Raw genomic sequence first — 20,336 nt, 5'->3', positions numbered from 1 at the left:
TGTTCTGAATATGACCATGAATCCAATTCAAATTCAAAATGTTTTTATTCAATTCGACTTATACCAGTTCTGTTAACTCGTAAAAGGCATCTACCACGGGTTTAGTTCATGAAAGCCGGTCAAATTATCAACATAACGTGAGAGATAATATATTTATCGTGGTAGGTGGATAGGCATGAAAGTTTTACATCATTTGATAAGCTATAAATTTGTTCACTTTCAATAGGCTCGATTAATCTGAAAACTGGTATCTGAACCTTTTCTTTTCAATGTAATCAATTATGTACTTCTACTCTGCAAGAATCTAAAAGTAAATGAAACGGAAGCACCGGTACTACCGGGATACCTTTTATATTAAATTATAAATAGCATTAGCTTTTTAAACAATAAATATTTCAATATTTCTTTCCATAGAAAATAATAGCATTTAAAAATATGAATGACGTGAATGTTCACGACGTTGCACGTCGCGCTGCACATTGTCCTTACCTACCCACAAGATTAAGTACTATGTACCTACATTACCAATTTGGCATTATGCTGGTATAATTATTTATATTGTACAGCTATAATTAATTAACTCAGTGCCAGGTAAAACCAACTGTGGTTTTTGTGGCGCTGAATGTAACAAAAACTGCAAATGTTTTAAAAACTATCTACATTATGGAGTAGTTTTTCGTTCACAATGAATTGTTGGAAATTATATAGGATTCATTGACGGTAGCTTAATAAAATCGATATTTGACTCATTCGATGTCAAACTATCTGTTGAATCATGTATTTAAATTAACAAACTACCTCTAAGATGACATTTTCATAAATAGCCAATGAATTTAGCTATGCAGTAAAATTTTGCTTAAGAAATAAAAGCATTTCTATACTCAAACATTTATAAGAATTAAATAAATTGAAAAACTCACGTGATCTGGTTTACCGTCTTTATGAAATATTGTTTAGTAATTATACTCTTGCACGAGTATTATAATACTTTATCCAATGCAGGTAATTTTTTCTCCAGAGTGCTGCTTTAAGCAAGCACAACCGTTCTCGGCGGGAAACAAAACGCCAATGAATAAAACAAACGCGGCCACCTTTTGGCCAGCTCCGTACTGCTGGCGGTGGTAGAGAGAGAGGGACAGCGCTATATGATAGAGCGAGATAGATGCGTTAAGGCGGGACAAATGGCGCCTATCTCATATTATGAAGCATCGAGTAAGGTACAGTCAAATTAATAATATATTTCGCTTTATTGAAAAAATCCTTCAGTACCTACTATCAATATAAAAAAGTCCCAAAAAAGTTTGGCAAATTTATATTTTACATACAGACAGTATGAGAGTGACATTTTTAGATCTGTATGCTCAGTATGAAATTATACATATCACCAAGTCAATAGAATTCGAGCATTGAAACACTTCAATGTTAAAGTAAAATGAACCTTATGTTTATTATTTTAAGGCTTAAGTTCGTCCATATAATATCTACACTCTACAGCTAGCCCTCCAAACGGAAACATTTTGAAATAAATATCGGTGGTACTGAATTTTTTACTTTAAATCAAGATGTAAAGGTCTATTTTACTCTGACGTTATTGATTCTCGACACTCGATTTCTATCAACGTTTGTGATATATAAAATCTCATACTAAGTACAGCTAACACTTAAAAAATATAATCGAATAGATAAATAATTTTAAAGTAATTATGTATGTAGTTATTTAAAATGTACTTTATAAATATCATGTTGTAATATATTTATATTGTATCTATTAGATATTGGGCAGAGTTAGTTTATAGGTGTTGTTATAGTAATTTTTGTCTTTTATTTGTTTTCGCATTACAAGACTAAAGGAAAAAGGTAGACATGAATGGGTGAATAATTATGAAACAGGTCGGGAGAAGTAATTTTATTGATAACACTGCAAAAGTGCAACAACTAGCATCAATGCCACGATTTATACCACACTTTGTATTGACTCGACACGGGTTCTAGCTTTTTTCTTTAATCTGAGACTGAATGAGCACCAATAAAAGCATTTTGCTCTTTTACCAACATTGTAAAAAATATATATATACCTACCTACTTAGGCTGAGATCTGTAAAGCGTACTTTGACTTTGCTCAGACTTAAGTTTCAGTTAAAACGAGACAGATTTATGTCAACGATATAGCGCTGTCTCGTTTTAACAGTGTCTTAAGTCTAAGCAAAGTAAATCTCAACCTTAGATTTTTAAGATCCATTTGTTATAATTTGTAATTTAAAAATATGTAACTATATTTAAGTTAAATGCTTAAACATTTATAGATGCACTTTATTTTATTATTTATAAGAAAAGAATACCTAGTAGTTATAGAAGTTACATACGTCGTGTGTTTTATCAATTAGCTGTATTAATGTAAAGTTTATAGACGATTAATTAAAATTATTATTATTACCTAGGTATTTTAAGAATTTACCAAAATTTTCAACAAAATATTGTCTTTGTCACAGAAAATAAATATTTGTTTTATGTGTACACGGTGTCTTGTATTCATTTGTTTCCTTCTAGTTTTAAAATGGCCGATTCACACCAATTGCGTATGCAGCACGTACACGTGACACGTGCGTAGTGCCGCGCGTAGACGTAACTGCACGCATTACGTCTACGTCAACGTTCACGTCACGCAAGCGGTATGCCATGTCTCATACAGTACCATACATTACGTCATGATACGCGCTACGTCTACGCTTACGCGGCCTGTGTGAACGAGCTCCACTCATACTAAACGCCTATAGCGCATAACTGAGTAGGTTCCTGCGGTAGTAGAGCGGTGCAGGAGGGTGACAGTTGTCACAAGTTGACTAACTGACTGACATAACACTTTATTTTGTTTCATTGATTCATTGGTTCAATGCCCCGTTCTAGCAAGAAACTTGGCGCTCTTTAAATCCTTCACCCTTAAGTTTCTTTAACTCTTGGCAGCTTCTCTGAGATAAGCCTTGACCAATCAGATTAAAGCAAGGCAAGAAGTTCGCGACAGGTCGAGATGGCAATTGGGGTATGAGGCGGGGGGAACGCAGGGCAGTGTAGATGTACGGGGCGTTCCCATCTCGATTTATCGTGTATTATAATAGGTAGGATGGTAATAAAAAACAAACTTATTAGTAGTATTTTTAATCTTAACTCTTTCCTGGAGCCCTGAAGGTATTGTTCACATTCAAGCAAAAAAATCAATCAGACATACAAAACAAAATCGTAAACGTTTTAATATAAATTGTACTATTACTGACAATAATTATATCTGCCTAGATTGAAAAGTTTCTCTAAGCAACTCTTACTTCTCATATAAACGTAGTTTGGCTCTCACTTGAATATTCACCAATCAAACTCAATGAAGTTTTGTAGTTCAGAAACTAATATAGTGTGTAATTAGAATGCCAGCAAAAACCTAGCGCTATAACTGAACAAAAATCAATACCGATAACCATTCACCCTATACTTGTAAGTTTAGTGATTTAGTATTTTTCAAACCCGCAATGTATAGCGTGCAAAGCTCGGGGTTATTGCCGCGCGCCTACGATGCGGCATCGACCGCGCGGCACTTATCTATGCAACGTACGTTTACCTCTAGTGTCAGTCAGATGTTTTATTTGCGTATTGCAAATTGCGAAGTTTTGGAAAATATAGGATTTTTTGGTGGTACCTATCTTGTCAGTAATCATCAGTAGTATCACCTGTCTTCGTTTTTGTTGTTCTAATTACATCCTTTATAATTGTTTGAGGTTTGATAGATTTCAGTAATAATTGTAAGTTTTAGGGCCGGCACAGGCAAGAGACTATTGTCTGACAACATTCATTGGAGGACAAAAGTCCGTCATCATTTAGTACTTTGCGGTATTTCGCCATATTGTTTGCGTTATGCAATGCAGTGCAATGCAGGACAAAATGTTCACTAAGGAACATTTTGTCCTCCGTGGACAATAGTCCCTCGTCTATGCAAACTTGCCGTTAAAGTTGAATGGGTTTAAACATTTGTATGTAAATCCTTCAGCTCGACTTTGAAACTAAATATTTTAACAGAAATCTACAAACCACAGACAAAGATATTAGTTCCTAAAACATCGCTACAAAATTTCATTGGTTAATATTTAAATGAGAGAGCGAAATGATCTGCCCACACTGGAGGATGGGACGGCAGAGTATGTAACTCTTCAATCACAAGATTGATTTGCTAGGGAATAGACTTTCAATAATCTGATTGTCCTATGATCATGTTTAATGTATATAACGGGTACTACAATGATTTTGAATTATCAATATTTCAACTGAGTTTTAAATTTCAATGGGCTTAGGGCAAAAATGTTAGAGAGCAAAATGCTAGAATTTCAATCATGATGATACCAAGAGATAGATAAGAGACCTACTTTAAAATTGTGTAAGAAAAACATATTCATGGTTATCATTATCGTCAAGAAATTCTGCCCTTTGATTGGTTCATTCGCTGTTTACCTTTTTTTAGAGCCAATCAAAGGGAAGAATTTCTTGATGATAACGATAACCATAGATATGTTTTTCTTACACAATCGGGGGACAGGACAGTGTCTACAACATCCAAAGTTAATAGTGATGTTGTGAGTGCATTTTGCCAGACAGCTCGTGAAGTTCCAGTGAAAGGAACAAGAATTAGTGCTTGTAGTTCAATACTGCCCGTGACAGCTGGAACTTTATGTCTACTCACAGTTATGGTCACGACAGGACTGCTCCTGTTGTGGCCACAACTCATGCAAGTAGGCTGGAATATCGATAATTCAAAATCAATGTATTAATCATGGTAAGTACCCCATTATAATATGTCATTTAACTATGAAAAACCCAAAAACATTACTTTTAATGTACTCGAAACAATATTCAAAAATCAAAAGGTGAATCCATACCAATGGTAAATATTTATACATGTTAACTAAATAATGTAAACTCAGTCGCTCTGGCCGGCTGCCTGGCGTAGTAATACATAGATCTTCTCCTTTATCCAATCCTTGTTGTACGGTGCATAAGTGTTTGTTGATTTTTGGTACACTAGGCAACTGAGGTCTGCCAACTGCAAATAAAAATGCATTGGGTAAAATATTTTTTTGTCACTATAGGCACACACCTGATGGAAAGTGATGTTGTGGCCGAAGATGGGACGGGTTTACCTAGAAGATGGCTTGTTTGAAAGATACCAGAATAGTAATTGGTAGGCAATACAGATAGCAGAGTATTCCAAACCTTAGCCATGCACACGAATGAATGAATGCACGAGGAATGATGACACAAAACATTTTGTGTGTTGAATGTGGATGGCATGTTGATGAGATAAGAATGGTAATTCTAATCTTGTGGTACAATGATAAAAATGTGTATGGGGGAAAAGACTGAAAAGTTACTAAGCACACTCTCCAAAATATCAACAAAATCGATCTCAATTTCAAGCAACTTTCCAAGTTTCCAAGTTAGGGTGCCAAGGACGGGCAGTGCATGTTGCATGCTGCATGTTACACCATACAGATTTGTTTGGTTAAATGGATTAAAGCAAATTAAGCTTTTGGTTCCTAGTATATCATGGACTTCCGCAAAATAACACCTGCTTCTATACTATTTTCCAAGTTATTCAAGGGGCAGATTAATATATTCTTGAATAGCCAGCATTGCATTAGCAGTTCCTTTAATGGTGCAAATGTTCATGGGTGGCAGTAGTCACTTAACATCTGACCCACCAGCTTGTTTGCTTGCTATCTCTCACTCTCTGGTCTGGTCTTGTGGGAGGTTATATTTCCCTTCACCCAAAAGTAGCATGATTTTTAGGCAGGAGTAATGTTTTGATTTTTTGAAGAAAGATTTGGTAACTAGCCATGGTAAGATAACAGACCAATAATAACTCAGTTAAGCAACAAATAACCTAGAAATCTACACTAGGAAAGATTTGAGTTCCTGAAGGAACGAGATATTAATTAATTGCTTACCTGATCAACAAAGTCGAACAATTGAGAAATGTCATAAGTTATCGTCGGCGTATTTGGATTCCGCCTTTTTAAGTGTTCTTCGTATATCTTACAAACGCCTTCCATACAGTCGTTGACGCTCTCATAGTCCGAATACGTCCTCGTTTCAGGCCTAGGGCCCGGCTGAACTAGCAAAATTGTGTGAGACTGAAAACAATATAACCTTCATTAGCGCCATTTCTTTTACAATCAAATTTAATATTAAGTATCAGTTTTCCTTACCATTTTGTATAAATATCTATCTTAGCTTACGACGACTGACTTGAACCAGTTGGAAGGATAGAACTTGGAATTTGGAAAGCAAACAATATTATTTTCCAAAAATATTCCCACTCGCTGTATAAATCGGCGGCGTTCAGTTTACGTTTTGAAATCTGGAAAATGGAAATGTATGAAAAATTATTAAAGATGCTGCAGAAGGCTGCTGCTAAAAAAAATTGCGATAAATAAATCTTACACTATCAAAATAATAAGAAAATGCAATAACTCGAATCTTTAAATATCAAGTGATGACTAACGAATAAAAAAAATGTTGTTTCTAAACGTGACGTACCTCGTCTACATTTCGTTACTCGCTTGTAGTTTATCAAAAAGCCTAATAACAAAATAATTTATTTCTTGCCCAAGTGATTTAAAATTACAAAAAAATATTTTCAACAAAAAATAATCAACGATAATGCTAATGAAAATTATTACGGTAGTCTGTAATGTGCAAAGAAAACCATATATCATTTAACATAATTATAAAATGGAACGTTAAATGGATGCAAACATACGTCCTACGTCAACGTCATTGTCATAAAAAAAGTGTGTTTATTTCTTGAATGGACGGTATTTGGTAAAAACAAAAAGATAATCGGGCTTTAACTATATGAAACCTTCTCAAAATGGATATAGATGAAGATGTTATCAATAAATTCGCCAATGCTCTGAGGAACCATCATGTACAACGAACAGTTTCATTGTATAGTGAAAATCGGAGTAGTGGTAATAGTGACACTGAAAAATATGAAATTAAAGACATAATATTATGTGTTGCTAAACAATTAAAAGCTATCCAGAACGCTGATAACTTGAAGAACCGTCCAAGTGGGAAGGGTATCCCAGATCAAGTAAAAAAGTCAAGTTTTCTACCTATTCATATGGTGCCAGTGGAGCAAGTAAGTATAAAGATAATTAGACTTTTTTTACTTGCGGTTTTCTATCATTATGTTATCTTGATTGCTTAACGGTATTAGCGGCTTATTAAATGTTTATAGTTTCAAATTCTAATTTAAACAGCCTCAAATGCTTAATGGTAAGCAATCTGGCGATCATTATTAATTATAGCCCCACACTGGTGGTTCTAGCACAATCTTTATGATTGGTTAGAGAGGAAAGGTGTATGCCAAAATCGTGGAGTCTTAACATATCATAAGAGCCGAGCCACAAGTTGTCTCACACGAAATAAAATTATTTGAATTTATGACTGTATGATGAGTGATGACTTTGTCCATATAGACTTAGGATTCAAAAATCCTGTGAGAAGTTTTAATTTTATAGGATAAAAGCAAATAGCAGCTCATGTCACTTTCTAAGCTTAACTACCTCCATTATGTTACTCCTGTAGTCTGTAATATGCTCCCTGCCATGCACGCCACACGCATGTCTCTCCCACTGCCTAGCTATATGCCAACTATCTTGAGGAGGGTTACTCTGATCTACTCAGATCCATGATTACTCTCCAGTATGCTCAGGAGTGAGACAACAGTAATACATACATCCATTACATCATCTTTCTTCTTTCTTCTCTCTGGGTTGGTTTCCGCACTTAAAAACCATTACATCCTGCAAAATATAATATTGATATGTTGCTCCATTGCACTGAGTGACAGACTGAAGGACAAACCAAAAAAAAATTGGTCTAGAGATCAAATTCAAATAAAAAAAATTGTCAAGTTATCTTGACTTCAGTTTTGCTCTGGCACCAAGCGCCTGTACTTTTTCCAGTCATGTGATAGTCTTTTCTATCGTTTAATTACCTGTTGGTGAAAGTTCTGATGTCTTTCTCTAAATTTACAGTTGGTATCTGCAACTTTTTCTTTCTAATATTGTTAAAAAACAACAGAAAATTAACAACTTAAAATTTTTGATTACTTAGAAAACGCTATGCTCAAGACTGGCACCTAAAGTTACAAGGTTTGACAGATTTAAATTAAAATAAGTTTGTTTGTCAAAGAAAAAGATGTGAGTTCCCTAAAATTTTGTTGCCATCAGAATCTACTGATTCTGATCACTATCATGTTATTTTTTATTTTAGCCACCAAAACAAGGACAATCACACAAATTCGAAACACAATGTATATTAGACACACAGCTGATTAATATAATTGATAATGCTGAAGCAATAATAGATGCAGAGAAAGGTATTACACAAGAGTTTGATACTACTTTCTGTCATAAAGATCTTGAACAATCTGTGGATGATAAACTGATAAATATATCACAGAAATCCAATACTGTATTTAAAGATAGTGGAACAGTTGACAATGATAAATCAAAAAGTCCCGACAAAACTGATTGTCAGTTGGACAGAGATGAAACTAACCTTCAGTTACATGACTGTAGTTTTTCTGATAATAATACAGTAAAACATATTGATGCAGAAAAAAGAATGATACAAGAATTTGATACTACTTTTTCTTTTAAAGATCTAGATAAATATATTGAAGAAAAAAATGACTGTAATGAGAATCAAGAAAATGGTAGTAACAATGTTCGAGAAAAAAATATGGGAAATGACAACATTCAAGCAGGGAATTACAGAGAATCAGAATATGTAATTACGGATGATACTTTTAAAACAAAAAATGAAAAGGAAGATCTTTTTGTAAATAAACTATCTTTAACAAAAGAAAGAACTATTGCTGATATAACTTGCAGAAATTTTGTACCAACAAGTAATACTCAAAGAATAAATATAGATGTCTGTGATAATTTTGATACACAATGTAAGTTTTATTTGGATACATGTGAAAGTGATAGTGACAGTCAAAATAAAGAACTAAAAAAATATTCCAAATCTATAGAAGAAGAACCGAAAAGTCCAATTCTAAATAAAATCCGGCGCAAAGAAAAATCAAATACACCATCTCCTCTTATATTCGAATTAGAAACATTTGAGAAATTCGAAGCAATTGCATTGCCTGTTATAGAAAACCATGATTTTGAAACTGCTAAAAGGGTTATTAACTCACAGATTTTAAATAGAGAGTTATTCATTTATACACATGCAGAAGCAGTATTGAGTGATAGAGATAAGGATATTCAGATTAGAAGTTCAATTCTTGAAAGTGACAAAGAGCCGGAATTTTCATATAACACATGTACAGACAATAAACTTCATTTAAAAGAAGATAGTATGCTCTTTAGTAGTGATGAAGAAAATGATGTTCAATACAATGTGAAAGAGTTACCATTAACATGCGCTATACATAATTCGTTTCCTGATGAACCATATATATTAGACAAAACGATGTATGTAGGATTTCAAACAGCAAGTAATAAATCTATACAAATTTCTACTGATTCATATTGCAAAGCAAAAAGTATATTTAATAATTTTGAAAACATTGAGAGTGAAAATCTATCAGGAACAAATATAGAAGCTTTGAATACTAAGGTTACAACCAGTAATGTTGATAAATTAGACCATGTAAATATGAATGATGAAACAAATAATAACTATGATGATATAGCTCATTGCTTTGAAACGGCTATTGGCGAAACCTTCAATGTTTTTGAACACAAGGAATCAATTTCTAATATTAATGAAAATAAAATTAAAAACAATGCTGAAAATCAGTCGGATGATGTTGAAAATCTCCCTCAGTTACATGATAATAATATTATGTCTGCTAATAAAATACTAAAACTTAGAGAAGTAAAAGAAACTAGTAAATCATGTGCAGATGTAGGATTTTCGAGTACTGGTAAGACAAAAGACAATAATTTTGACAGTAATTTTGCAGATTATTTAAAATTTGATGACCACATTTTAGAAGAGTTTAATACAGATTTAATACCTGAAGTTACCTTAAATAAAATCGATGAACTAACTAAAGGCGATATTAATGATTTTGCAGGCTTTAAAACCGCTAATAATAAAATGATAAAAATTTCGACGCAAGCGTTAATGAAAACTAGAAACATTTTTGAAGATATTAACAGCGACGATAATTTGTCACGAAAAAGTGGAAAACAAAGTTCTGAAAACCTTTATTCATTACATAGACGCAAATCAGAGACAATTTCTACAGCAGGAATTACCCCAAACATTTACCTCAAAAGTCCATCAAAATCTTGGTCTAGTCATACAAAAGCACCATCTAACTCAAAACTTATGAACGCTAGCAATCAAAATAATGTCAAAAATAAAGAAGATCTAATCTCAACAGACAATAAAGAAATTAAATTGAAATATGTAACACCTTGTAGATTTGAAAAACTCTTGAATGATGATTATAATAAAAGTCACACGAGACATATTTGTAGTACCAAAGAAATAGATCCTTTTGCAAAATCAAAAAAAGTATTTCAAGGCACTGATGACGAAGAAAGTAATACTGTACAGGATTCTCATATATCAAAGCAGAAACACCTGCATCCTGTAGCTCATACATCTCTAAATACTGATATATGCCAAGGATTCAAAACGGCCGCCAATAAGCCAGTAAAGATTTCCGCAGAAGCTCTTGCGAAGTCAAAAAATATATTTCAAACTATTGATGATGAAGAAGGAAATATTGTAAAGGATTGTGACAATTTATCAAAAGAAAAGCAACCGTATCCTATAGCTCATACATCTCTAAATACTGCTATGTGCCAAGGGTTTAAAACGGCAACCAATAAGCCAGTAAAGATTTCCGCAGAAGCGCTTGCGAAGTCAAAAAAGATATTTCAAACTATTGATGATGAAGAAAGAAATGAATCCGAAAATACAATGAAAGAAAAGCAACCTTATCCTATTGCTCGTACATCGCAAAATGCTATATGTCAAGGATTTAAAACAGTAGGCAGTAAGCCAGTAGAGATTTCTGAAGATGCTCTTGCGAAATCAAAAAAGATATTTCAAAATATTGATGGTGAAGAAAGAAATATTGTAAAAGATTCTGACAATTTATCAAAAGAAAAGCAACTGTATCCTATAGCTCTTAAATCTCTAAATACTGCTATGTGCCAAGGGTTTAAAACGGCAGCCAATAAGCCGGTAGGAATTTCCGCAGAAGCTCTTGCGAAGTCAAAAAAGATATTCCAAAATATTGATGATGAAGAAAGAAATACTGTAAAGGATTCTGACAATTCATCAAAAGAAAAGCAACCGTATCCTATAGCTCATACATCTCTAAATACTGCTACGTGCCAAGGGTTTAAAACGGCAACCAATAAGCCAGTAAAGATTTCCGCAGAAGCTCTTGCGAAGTCAAAAAAGATATTTCTAACTATTGATGATGAAGGAAGAAATGAATCCGAAAATACAATGAAAGAAAAGCAACCTTATCCTATTGCTCGTACATCTCAAAATGCTATATGTCAAGGATTTAAAACGGCAACCAATAAGCCAGTAAAGATTTCCGCAGAAGCTCTTGCGAAGTCAAAAAAGGTATTTCAAACTATTGATGATGAAGGAAGAAATGAATCCGAAAATACAATGAAAGAAAAGCAACCTTATCCTTTTGCTCGTACATCTCAAAATGCTATATGTCAAGGATTTAAAACAGCGGGCAATAAGCCAGTAGAGATTTCTGAAGATGCTCTTGCGAAATCAAAAAAGATATTTGAAAATATGGATAAAGATTGTGAGAGAAAACAAATACCTGGCGAGGTAGTAGAAAAGCAACCTGATATATTTCCAAAAAGGCAACGGAATTTTATAGGGTTTGATACAGCAAGTAATAAAAAAGTTAAAGTGTCAGAAAACGCACTCTTACAAAGTAGACACGTTCTTCGAAATACTAATTTAGATCTGAAAAATGACAATTGTATTTTTAAAAGTCCATCTAATTTAGATACTCATAAAATAAAAGCTACTGATAAGTCAGTATGTAATTTTGCATTTAAAACGGGCAATAATACTCAGATAAATATATCTGAAGAAGCTTTGAAAAAGTCTAGAAACATGTTTTCTGATTTGGACGAATCTATACAAGCTAATGCTGATCCAAAATTAAATCTAGGTGACGTCATTTCTGAAAAAGACATTTTAGAAGATTTTAATACAGAGGTAATAAAAGACTTTGAAAACACAGTATATACAGAGGACTTTATTAAAACCGAGACACCAAAAAGTAAAAGATCAGGAAGTCCTATTTTGTCTTGCCCCAAGTCAAAGAAGAGTAAGAAATTTGAAACTCCAATTAATGTCAAAAAATTTGTTGCACCTATCAACAGACAAAGTACAATAAAAACCGATACAACAAATCTGTATAGCTTTGATGAAAACTACAAGAAAATTAAAAATTATACATTAAAAGACTTAAATGAAATTGAAAAAATAAGAACCATCAAAGATGTAGATCCATATATTCTTGATTTTCGATTTGAGACACTATTAGATTTTGAGTTTATGGGCGATAGAAATGACATAGACAACGACCGATGGACGACAGATAAAATAAAAGCTTTTTTCACAGATTCCGTAAACAAAAGAATCATTCCCCAAGGTTGGATAGAAAATCATTTGAAAATGATAATTTGGAAGCTTGTATGTTATGAAATTAGGTTTCCTGGTGTTATGAAAAATATTTGTACAGTTAAAAATGTATTGGAACAGTTAAAATATAGGTACAAGAGAGAGCTGTATAATGTTGAGAGACCAATTTTGAGGAAGATAATGGAAAAGGATGAAGTGTCCTCCAAACTAATGATTTTGAGTGTGTCTGGTTTATTTGTAGATGGTGTAAGTGTATACAGGTATGTGTTATTTTGTACAGTTATGCATCTTCAATTCTAACTAGAAAGTATCTGGCAGCTATTGCATGCGAAAGTTTGTGGATTGGAAACTTTGGAGCTAAGAAACCTATATATGCAGCTTTATGTCTGTTAATGATACATCTTACATGTACATATCTTGTGGAGGTTTGCATTATAGAGCAAATCTACATGTAAAATCTATAGTTTCTAGACTCAGTGGTTTGGCTGATGATATTATGTTAGTCAGCCAGTTCTATACTTTAAAATATAATTTAAAGATTCCAAGGCATTTCAGAATCGTCGTATTAATTTTTACAGTGTTACCAATCAAAACCAAAACATTGAACTGCTCCTGACTGATGGATGGTACACCATAAAGGCGTCTACAGACCGGATGATTGATAGACTAGTGTGTGAAGGCAAGATTAGTGTTGGTACGAAACTGGCCATACATGGAGCTGAATTGTTGAATTGTGAACAGGGGATTGCTCCTTGGGAGGTGAATGTTAATTTAAATATAAGACATGTTAGCATGACTAACTTTAAGCTCACAAAATATCTGTTAGCTTGGAATCTTCCAAGACTCTTTTTATTTTTTTTACAGGCTAGCGATTGGCTACAGTCAGACCTGTTGGCAGGGGATGTAATTTTTTTTTCTGACAATCATGCTTAAAAAGCAGTGATGAGGTCTAGATTTGAGTGTGCTTGCCTAGAAGATGCCTATTCACGCTTGCTTTGAAGGTGTTTAGGTTATACGTCTGGTGCATAGTATAGGCTGCTGCGCTGCTCGAATGCATAGGCATAGTTTCCATCTAAGAAGAGATAGTACACCCTGAGGAGACTAGACAAATTTAGGAAAGTTTCTGTACTTGATGGCCACAAGTATTGGTGAGGAAATATAAAATGCCAGATCTGAGACAATCAAGGACACAGGGACCTAAGGACCTTAAAAGCCCTATCTCCATAAGAAGAAAGAACTTAACTAATATTCCTCTTTCCCCTCCAACTAAGCGAAAGCTTGAAAATTATCATGTTTATAGGATACATCTTCAATACGCTTGAAAATATCGGGCAACTCGACACGGCGAGCGAAGTGGGACGCGCGTCTCGGTCTCCATGGCAACGGCGCCATGTTGTCGCGCCTGTCAGCCGTCAAGCCGGAGGGCGGGAGGGTATCGCAGCTGAGGACGCTCGTCACGAGAGTCTACCCCACTCTGTACATCGAGAAGTTCCCAGATGGCAGCACTCGTGAGTGTCATATGCGTCTTAAACGTTGCATAATGTCCATTGCTGGGCATGTACTTTGCTTGGAAAATCATGAAAATCCTATCCTATTATAAGAGCTGTTGAATGGTCAGCAAGTCAATCTGTTCCGGTAAAACTACCGAGAAATCAGCAAGAAAATAGAAGGTTGCTCTTTTCAAATAATAATTGATTTAAAATAATTAATTATTTTTATGCCATATATTTAAGTAAATTGCATTCCCGCGCATTGTTGTCGCACAGTGCTATGCGCGTCAAACTCCAATCCATTCTATTATCACAAACTCTTTTAAGGTTTTAATACATTTTTATTTATTAATTTATAGACTTAATGAAAAATTAATATTGTACACCACACTTTGTAGACCAAAGCACTAGATAATAAATGTGTTTGCAATTTGCAGCCCAAATGTACTACAATTCAAAGGTAGGTTTGATCAGAAAAATGTTCTTTCAGTAACCCGCTCTGAACGTCTGGAGCACATTCACCAGATGAAGTATGAGACAGAACGGCAGATCCAAATGGAAAAGCTTTACGAGGAATTGGAGAGGTTCTCTGATCAGGTACAACACAATTGAACACACACATGCAAACGAAAAGAAAGAAAAGACGTTTATTTTTGAAAGCTGTGCCAGACATTACCAGTTATACCTACAGGTATAGTTATCGCTTCTAATACTTGAGCATTAAAGCCGAAAACCTCAAGCAGAAGAAGCGCAGGAATGAACAGCTGTGTCACAACTCAGCATAAGCTACACGAAAAACCGGCCAAGTGCGAGTCAGACTCGCGCACCGAGGGTTTCGTACTCGGGTATTTTTTCCGACATTTTGCACAATAAATCAAAAACTATTATGCATAAAAATCTGTTTTAGAATGTACCGGTAAAGCCCTTTCATTTGGTATAGTTTACTTATTTTGAAAATTGAAACTAATTGAAATGGGTCTAACAGCGAAATTCAACTTTAATTCGGTTTTTCGCAATTTGTAAACTAATACGACAAAGTAGGCTTAGTTGCAAAGTACGGCAAAGGTTTATATAAAAATCTTTACTTGAAAGTGTTCAGTTTGAGAAATTAGTCAAAATAATGAGTTTGACGTGAATTAGTCACAAATTATTCGATACTCTGACTAATATAAAAATCTTGACTTTAAAGTATCCAGTTTAAGAACTGGATACTTTCAAGTCAAGATTTTTATATAAACCTGTGGAGATGATACTGCCATTGGCGCTATTAGAATGCCATAAGCCTACTTTGTCGTATTAGTTTACAAATTGCGAAAAACCAAATAAAATTTGAATTTCGTGGTTAGACCCGTTTAGTGAATCTTAACCACTAGGCTATCACAGCTTATTTGAGAGTATTATAATTTGATAGGAATCACAAGACTCTGATGGACAGTGTTTAGAAGACAGAGCTATGGAAAGCGGCTCGCAGATTTCCAGACTGATGAAGAAGAGTTCCGAACCAGTGGTAAATTATTTGACGATTCAAAAGCACTTATAAATTCTATTCTATTCTATGCCTATTCGTTTTGTACTTGTCTAAACTCAATTTAGTAGTCAAGGTATTTTTCTTTTGATTTTGGTCCTTATAAAAAAAAATTCAAACTTATAGTTATTAAACTCCTTTAATAAGACTAATAAAATGAGGTAGGAAGAAAAAAGGACAACAATGACCTAACTAATGGAACATTAAAAGAGACATAAAGAATAATATCTAAAAAATTATTGAGTGACAGGGTATTAGGTAAATACCTAAAAGTAAAAAAGACTAAAGTTTCGTTTTAAGTGTCTTAAGTCTGTGCAAAGTCAAAGTGTGCTAGATTTCAATCTATGAGTTGCTTAGTTTATATTGATTTTGCTCTAAAATATGTACAAGCTTTTTACTAAGAAAAACCTTACTGTGTGACAAAAGGCAAACCTGACAAGTTCGCAAGCCCACCTACTCCAACAGCACTCGTTGAAACAGAAAGAGAAGCTCGTCCAAGCCTTGCAGGACAAATTCCAGGAACTGGTGAAGAAACGAGGGTTGGACACTCCCAGGAATGTGGTGCCGCTAATGAAGATCAGGATCGCTGATGTAGAGACTGGAGGAGTTACTAAAGGTGAGACGAAAACTGTAGAAGACCCAAAGTATCTAACATTTGATGTATCATTCGTCAAATTCTTGAACAGCCGGAAAGGTATAGGCGGCTTCTCTGGTGCTTCAAATGTTCATGGGCGGCGGTTGTCACTTAACATCAGGTGACCCGCCATACATGCGAGATGCAAATTTTTTAAAACAAAAGTATATATTGTATCTTTAATTTGAAACTTGTGGTTATGGGGAATGCGGTTTGCTTTTTGTCTGGTGGGAGACTTGTAACGTCTACAACAGGTTGGTGGTTGGCTGCCTTGTATCTGAAAAAAAAAAATGAATTTACGCTGACTGCTAAATTTTTTAACTCGGATAATCACTACAAAAATATTTTTTTCAGCCATGGTCACAATATGGAAGCCCAATGAGACCTTACAGGAGATACTTACTGAAGGAACATGGATTGATCTATACAACGTAGTTCCTACGTCTGTCAGGTATGATATACCCTTATTCTGGCACAGATAAGAAATGGTTCTTATTTCTAGGATATAGACAAGTGATTTATTTTTAACTAGATAATGCTCGCGACTTTGCGTGGATTTAGTTAAAAAATCCCATCGTTTCTCTGATTTTTCGGAATAAATAATAGGTCTCTAGATTTTTAAATCCAGGTCACTCCGTTGCGGCGTGATTGAAGGACAAACCATCAAACCAACACACTTTCGCATTTATAATATTAAGTAGTAATCAATAAAGAGTAAGCGATTTAATACTACGATTAGCAATTTAACCCAGCCACCTTATATTTTCAGGTATTCAGAGATACAAATATCAGCAGGCAGGCAATCAGTCTTTCGAAGATCGAAATTGAATGAAACAGACAAGTTAAAAACCTTAACGAAAACCTTAAAGAGGCAATGCTACACTACAAAAGACCTGCAAAATCCATCCATGAATACAGATTATAACGAAGTGGATACTGTTGGCTTAATATTTATGATAGAACCACAGACAATGGAGTTTGAAACGAAAAATCAGCCGTTTCAAAACGTTTATTTAACAGATGAAAATAAAAATATAATCTGTGTCAATTTCTGGGGTGGCATCAAAAAATTCGGTTTCCAAAACATTTTGGACACGTGTCAAATTGTGGCGTGTGTGAATTTACAGAAACGAGCTGGCAACTCTAGGAAAAATATACCACAATACCGTGCAACTGAATTCACGTATTTCACTAAAACGCCAAAAAATGATTCCATCAGGAAACTGGCAGACGATTTGACGGCAAAATTCTCAAGTTTAGACAAAAGGAAGTTTATAGACGACTGTGTTGCGTTGAAAAACAATTATCACAATTTAAAGTGCGGCAACACTGAAAACGTTTCTCCTTACAGATTAAATACTAGCGACTATAATGTATATAAAAATAAAGTATATATCGATTCCCCGTTAGTGAATAAGTGTACAGATGTAAATTTCAATCTCACGGGCTTAGATTTCGAATCTACGTTTAAACAAAGCGATACGCAAGACCTATCCCCTCAAATGCTGCTTAGGAAAAGGAAAGTCAATGAAAAAATTGCCAAATTGAAAATGTACGGTGAACCGCCTCCTTTGAGTCCAATACATCTGATAAACAAATCCAGCAACGCGGCAAAAGCTTTCAAAAGTCCTTTGACTAAAAATGACATTTCTACAAGTGTTGCCAGCCCAAGTTCATTACCTCAAAATAAAGGAGAAAATAAATCAAGCTTAGATTGTCAACAAAATAAATGTAAAGACGGTGAATCCAAGATGGAGGGTTTAGCCCAAAATGGGGAATACAAACCCTGTGTTACCAGTGCAAATGCTTTACCCCAAAATAGGGTAGATAAAGTTGATTCTAGTCCAGTGTTAAGTGTAAATAGAACTTATGTTAAGAGAGCCAGTATTAACCCAGTGAAATTAAATTTCGATAATGCCATAGAAACTAGTATTACGGACCCGTTCGCTGAAGATTTCGATGGAAGTCCACCATTGAGCCTAGACGTGGACTTTGCTTCATAGTTATTGATCCTTATAAATATGTATAATCAATTTTTAGGGTTCCGAACCTGAAGGGTGCCAGCGGGACCTCTATTACTTAGCCTCTGTTGTTCGTTCGTTCGTGTGTTTGTCAGCGGGCTGTATCTCGTGAACTGTAATAGGTAGTGAGCCAAACTCTCCTGCGGGTGTACCGACGTACGCGGAGACCTTTGACCAAAACGGCGCGGCACAGAGGCGACCGTATTTAAGCGAACAGATTACAAATAGGCTAACAGCAGGTAGAGCTTGTACAAAAAGTTTTCGAAAAAACTCGGTGATTTACAATGTAAGATTTAAATTGTTATTATTTTTTCTAAAAAAATATTTTGTAAAAATGTACAGCCTCGTTATTATTGAATAAAAAAGTTATTAAGTTTTGAGTGTGTATTTCTATGTACCTATTTCTATGTACCTAATTTGTCTTTTTAGGGATCCCACTATTACCTCAGAAAACGTTATAGTCTACTAGAGGATGCCCGCAACTTCGTCCGCGTGAATTTAGGTTTTTAAAGATCCCTTGGGAACTGTTTGATTTTCCGGGATAAAATGCCTATGTCAATTACAGGGACGCAAGCTACCTCAGTACCAAATTCCATACAAATCGGTTAATCGGATGGGTATTTAGGAATCCCGTGGGAACTCTTTGATTGAAAAAGTAGCCTATGTCCGTCCCCGGGATATAAGCTAACCCTGTGCCAAATTTCGTCAGAATCGGTTAATCGGCCGTGAAAAGGTAGCAGACAGACAGACACACTTTCGCATTTATAATATTCCGTCTTCCGTCTGTCTGTCAGCGGGTTGTATCTCATAAGCCGTAAGTAGAGAATTGAAATTTTCACTGATGCCGCTATGACAATAAATAAGTGACAATGGGCAGGCCATATAGTTTGAAAAGGCATATGCGTAGGGGTCTCAAGATGCTTGAATAATGACCTTCGCAGACCACAACTTTATGATTAGGAAAATATTATGAGGAGATATAGACTGCAGTGGTGTCTAATAATAATTATAATATGCATGCATTCAAATAATACTACATAGTAATACATAAACCACTTATAAATATATATACGTACTAAATAATACGTGTCGCTGCTTATTTTTATATTTATTTACATTTGCTTGAAAAATAAATTCATTCACGGTAGTAGTAAGTATGAATGCTAATAGATGGCGTTGTTAAACAAATGAACATTTCTGTATGGCGCTGCTATGTGTTCAAATAACGTATAATAATAATGACAAACAAAGCTGTATGTGTTTGAAGAAAGTGGCTTTGGGCTGTGCCAGAGCAGCACAGTATTTACTGACACGTACCTAACAATTTTTGAAGACTTAAACGGCTGAATACTGATCAGTCATCAGTGGATAAGGATTATTCCATTGATTTGAGAACTACCTTTTATATTTCATATGTTACTGGTCTATGATAAATGATAAGGATTATTCACGGATACGTACTAAATAATAATTCTAGGTACCTAGTACCTTATACCCTAAATACTTTATACTGGCGAGTGGGGACTCGCCCGGGCTTCGCAATTGTAGCCTAATAATGTTACTCAGGAATAATGTAATGTAGCTCTCTACTGGTGACAGAACTTTCAAAATCGGTTCAGTAGTTCCAGAAATTACTTTCTACAAACAAACTTACAGACTACATAAAATTCTGTTTTGTGCTAACGCTATCTGGTTGTGGCTGAGGCTCTCTAAAAACCAACTCATTATTAAAACAGTGCAGGTGGGCGACAATAATATTACCGCATACTTTTTAGGCTACGCCAAAAACATGCAGTGTAGTATGCATCTATTCGTAAAAACACATATCTATGGTAAAAACTTAAAATGGCATCCTAAAAATTCTCGTTATCACTATATCAATGTTACCCGTATCTACTGTATTATATTATAGTATTATGAACATGATACATTTTGTGTTACGGTTTCATTTTTAT

General features: G+C 34.6%; 2 protein-coding genes across 2 annotated transcripts; one reads left to right on the top strand and one right to left on the bottom strand.

The window, feature by feature from the left end:
• Positions 1–3,137: 3,137 nt before the first annotated feature.
• LOC123871353 (enhancer of rudimentary homolog) lies at positions 3,138–6,557 on the bottom strand. Its single transcript, XM_045915111.1, has 4 exons — positions 6,478–6,557; positions 6,243–6,394; positions 5,982–6,167; positions 3,138–5,077 (listed from the first exon to the last, which is right to left on the bottom strand). Exons 2-4 carry the CDS (start codon positions 6,243–6,245, stop codon positions 4,955–4,957), a joined length of 312 nt encoding a protein of 103 aa, XP_045771067.1. The 5' UTR covers positions 6,246–6,394; positions 6,478–6,557; the 3' UTR covers positions 3,138–4,954.
• Positions 6,558–6,834: 277 nt separating this feature from the next.
• Positions 6,835–18,760, top strand: LOC123871354. Its single transcript, XM_045915112.1, has 10 exons — positions 6,835–7,180; positions 8,320–10,652; positions 11,205–12,971; positions 13,290–13,470; positions 14,012–14,219; positions 14,692–14,798; positions 15,613–15,708; positions 16,153–16,342; positions 16,715–16,811; positions 17,130–18,760. Exons 1-10 carry the CDS (start codon positions 6,908–6,910, stop codon positions 18,361–18,363), a joined length of 6,486 nt encoding a protein of 2,161 aa, XP_045771068.1. The 5' UTR covers positions 6,835–6,907; the 3' UTR covers positions 18,364–18,760.
• Positions 18,761–20,336: the final 1,576 nt, after the last annotated feature.

The sequence above is a fragment of the Maniola jurtina genome, chromosome 13 (assembly GCF_905333055.1).
Source record: "Maniola jurtina chromosome 13, ilManJurt1.1, whole genome shotgun sequence".
In the NCBI taxonomy this organism is placed as follows: Eukaryota; Metazoa; Arthropoda; class Insecta; order Lepidoptera; family Nymphalidae; genus Maniola; species Maniola jurtina.
This window is presented reverse-complemented; position numbering and strand designations above follow the sequence as displayed.

What these genes read in the sequence shown, in the direction of transcription:
- LOC123871354 (XM_045915112.1), top strand. Translation starts at nt 6,908, where the DNA reads ATGGATATAGATGAAGATGTTATCAATAAATTCGCCAATGCTCTGAGG. An exon ending in ATATGGTGCCAGTGGAGCAA is followed by an intron (nt 7,181 to 8,319) that starts GTAAGTATAAAG and finishes TTTTTATTTTAG; the next exon opens with CCACCAAAACAAGGACAATC. An exon ending in GACTGGAGGAGTTACTAAAG is followed by an intron (nt 16,343 to 16,714) that starts GTGAGACGAAAA and finishes TATTTTTTTCAG; the next exon opens with CCATGGTCACAATATGGAAG.
- LOC123871353 (XM_045915111.1), bottom strand. An exon ending in TGTTCGACTTTGTTGATCAG is followed by an intron (nt 5,078 to 5,981) that starts GTAAGCAATTAA and finishes TTTTATTTGCAG; the next exon opens with TTGGCAGACCTCAGTTGCCT.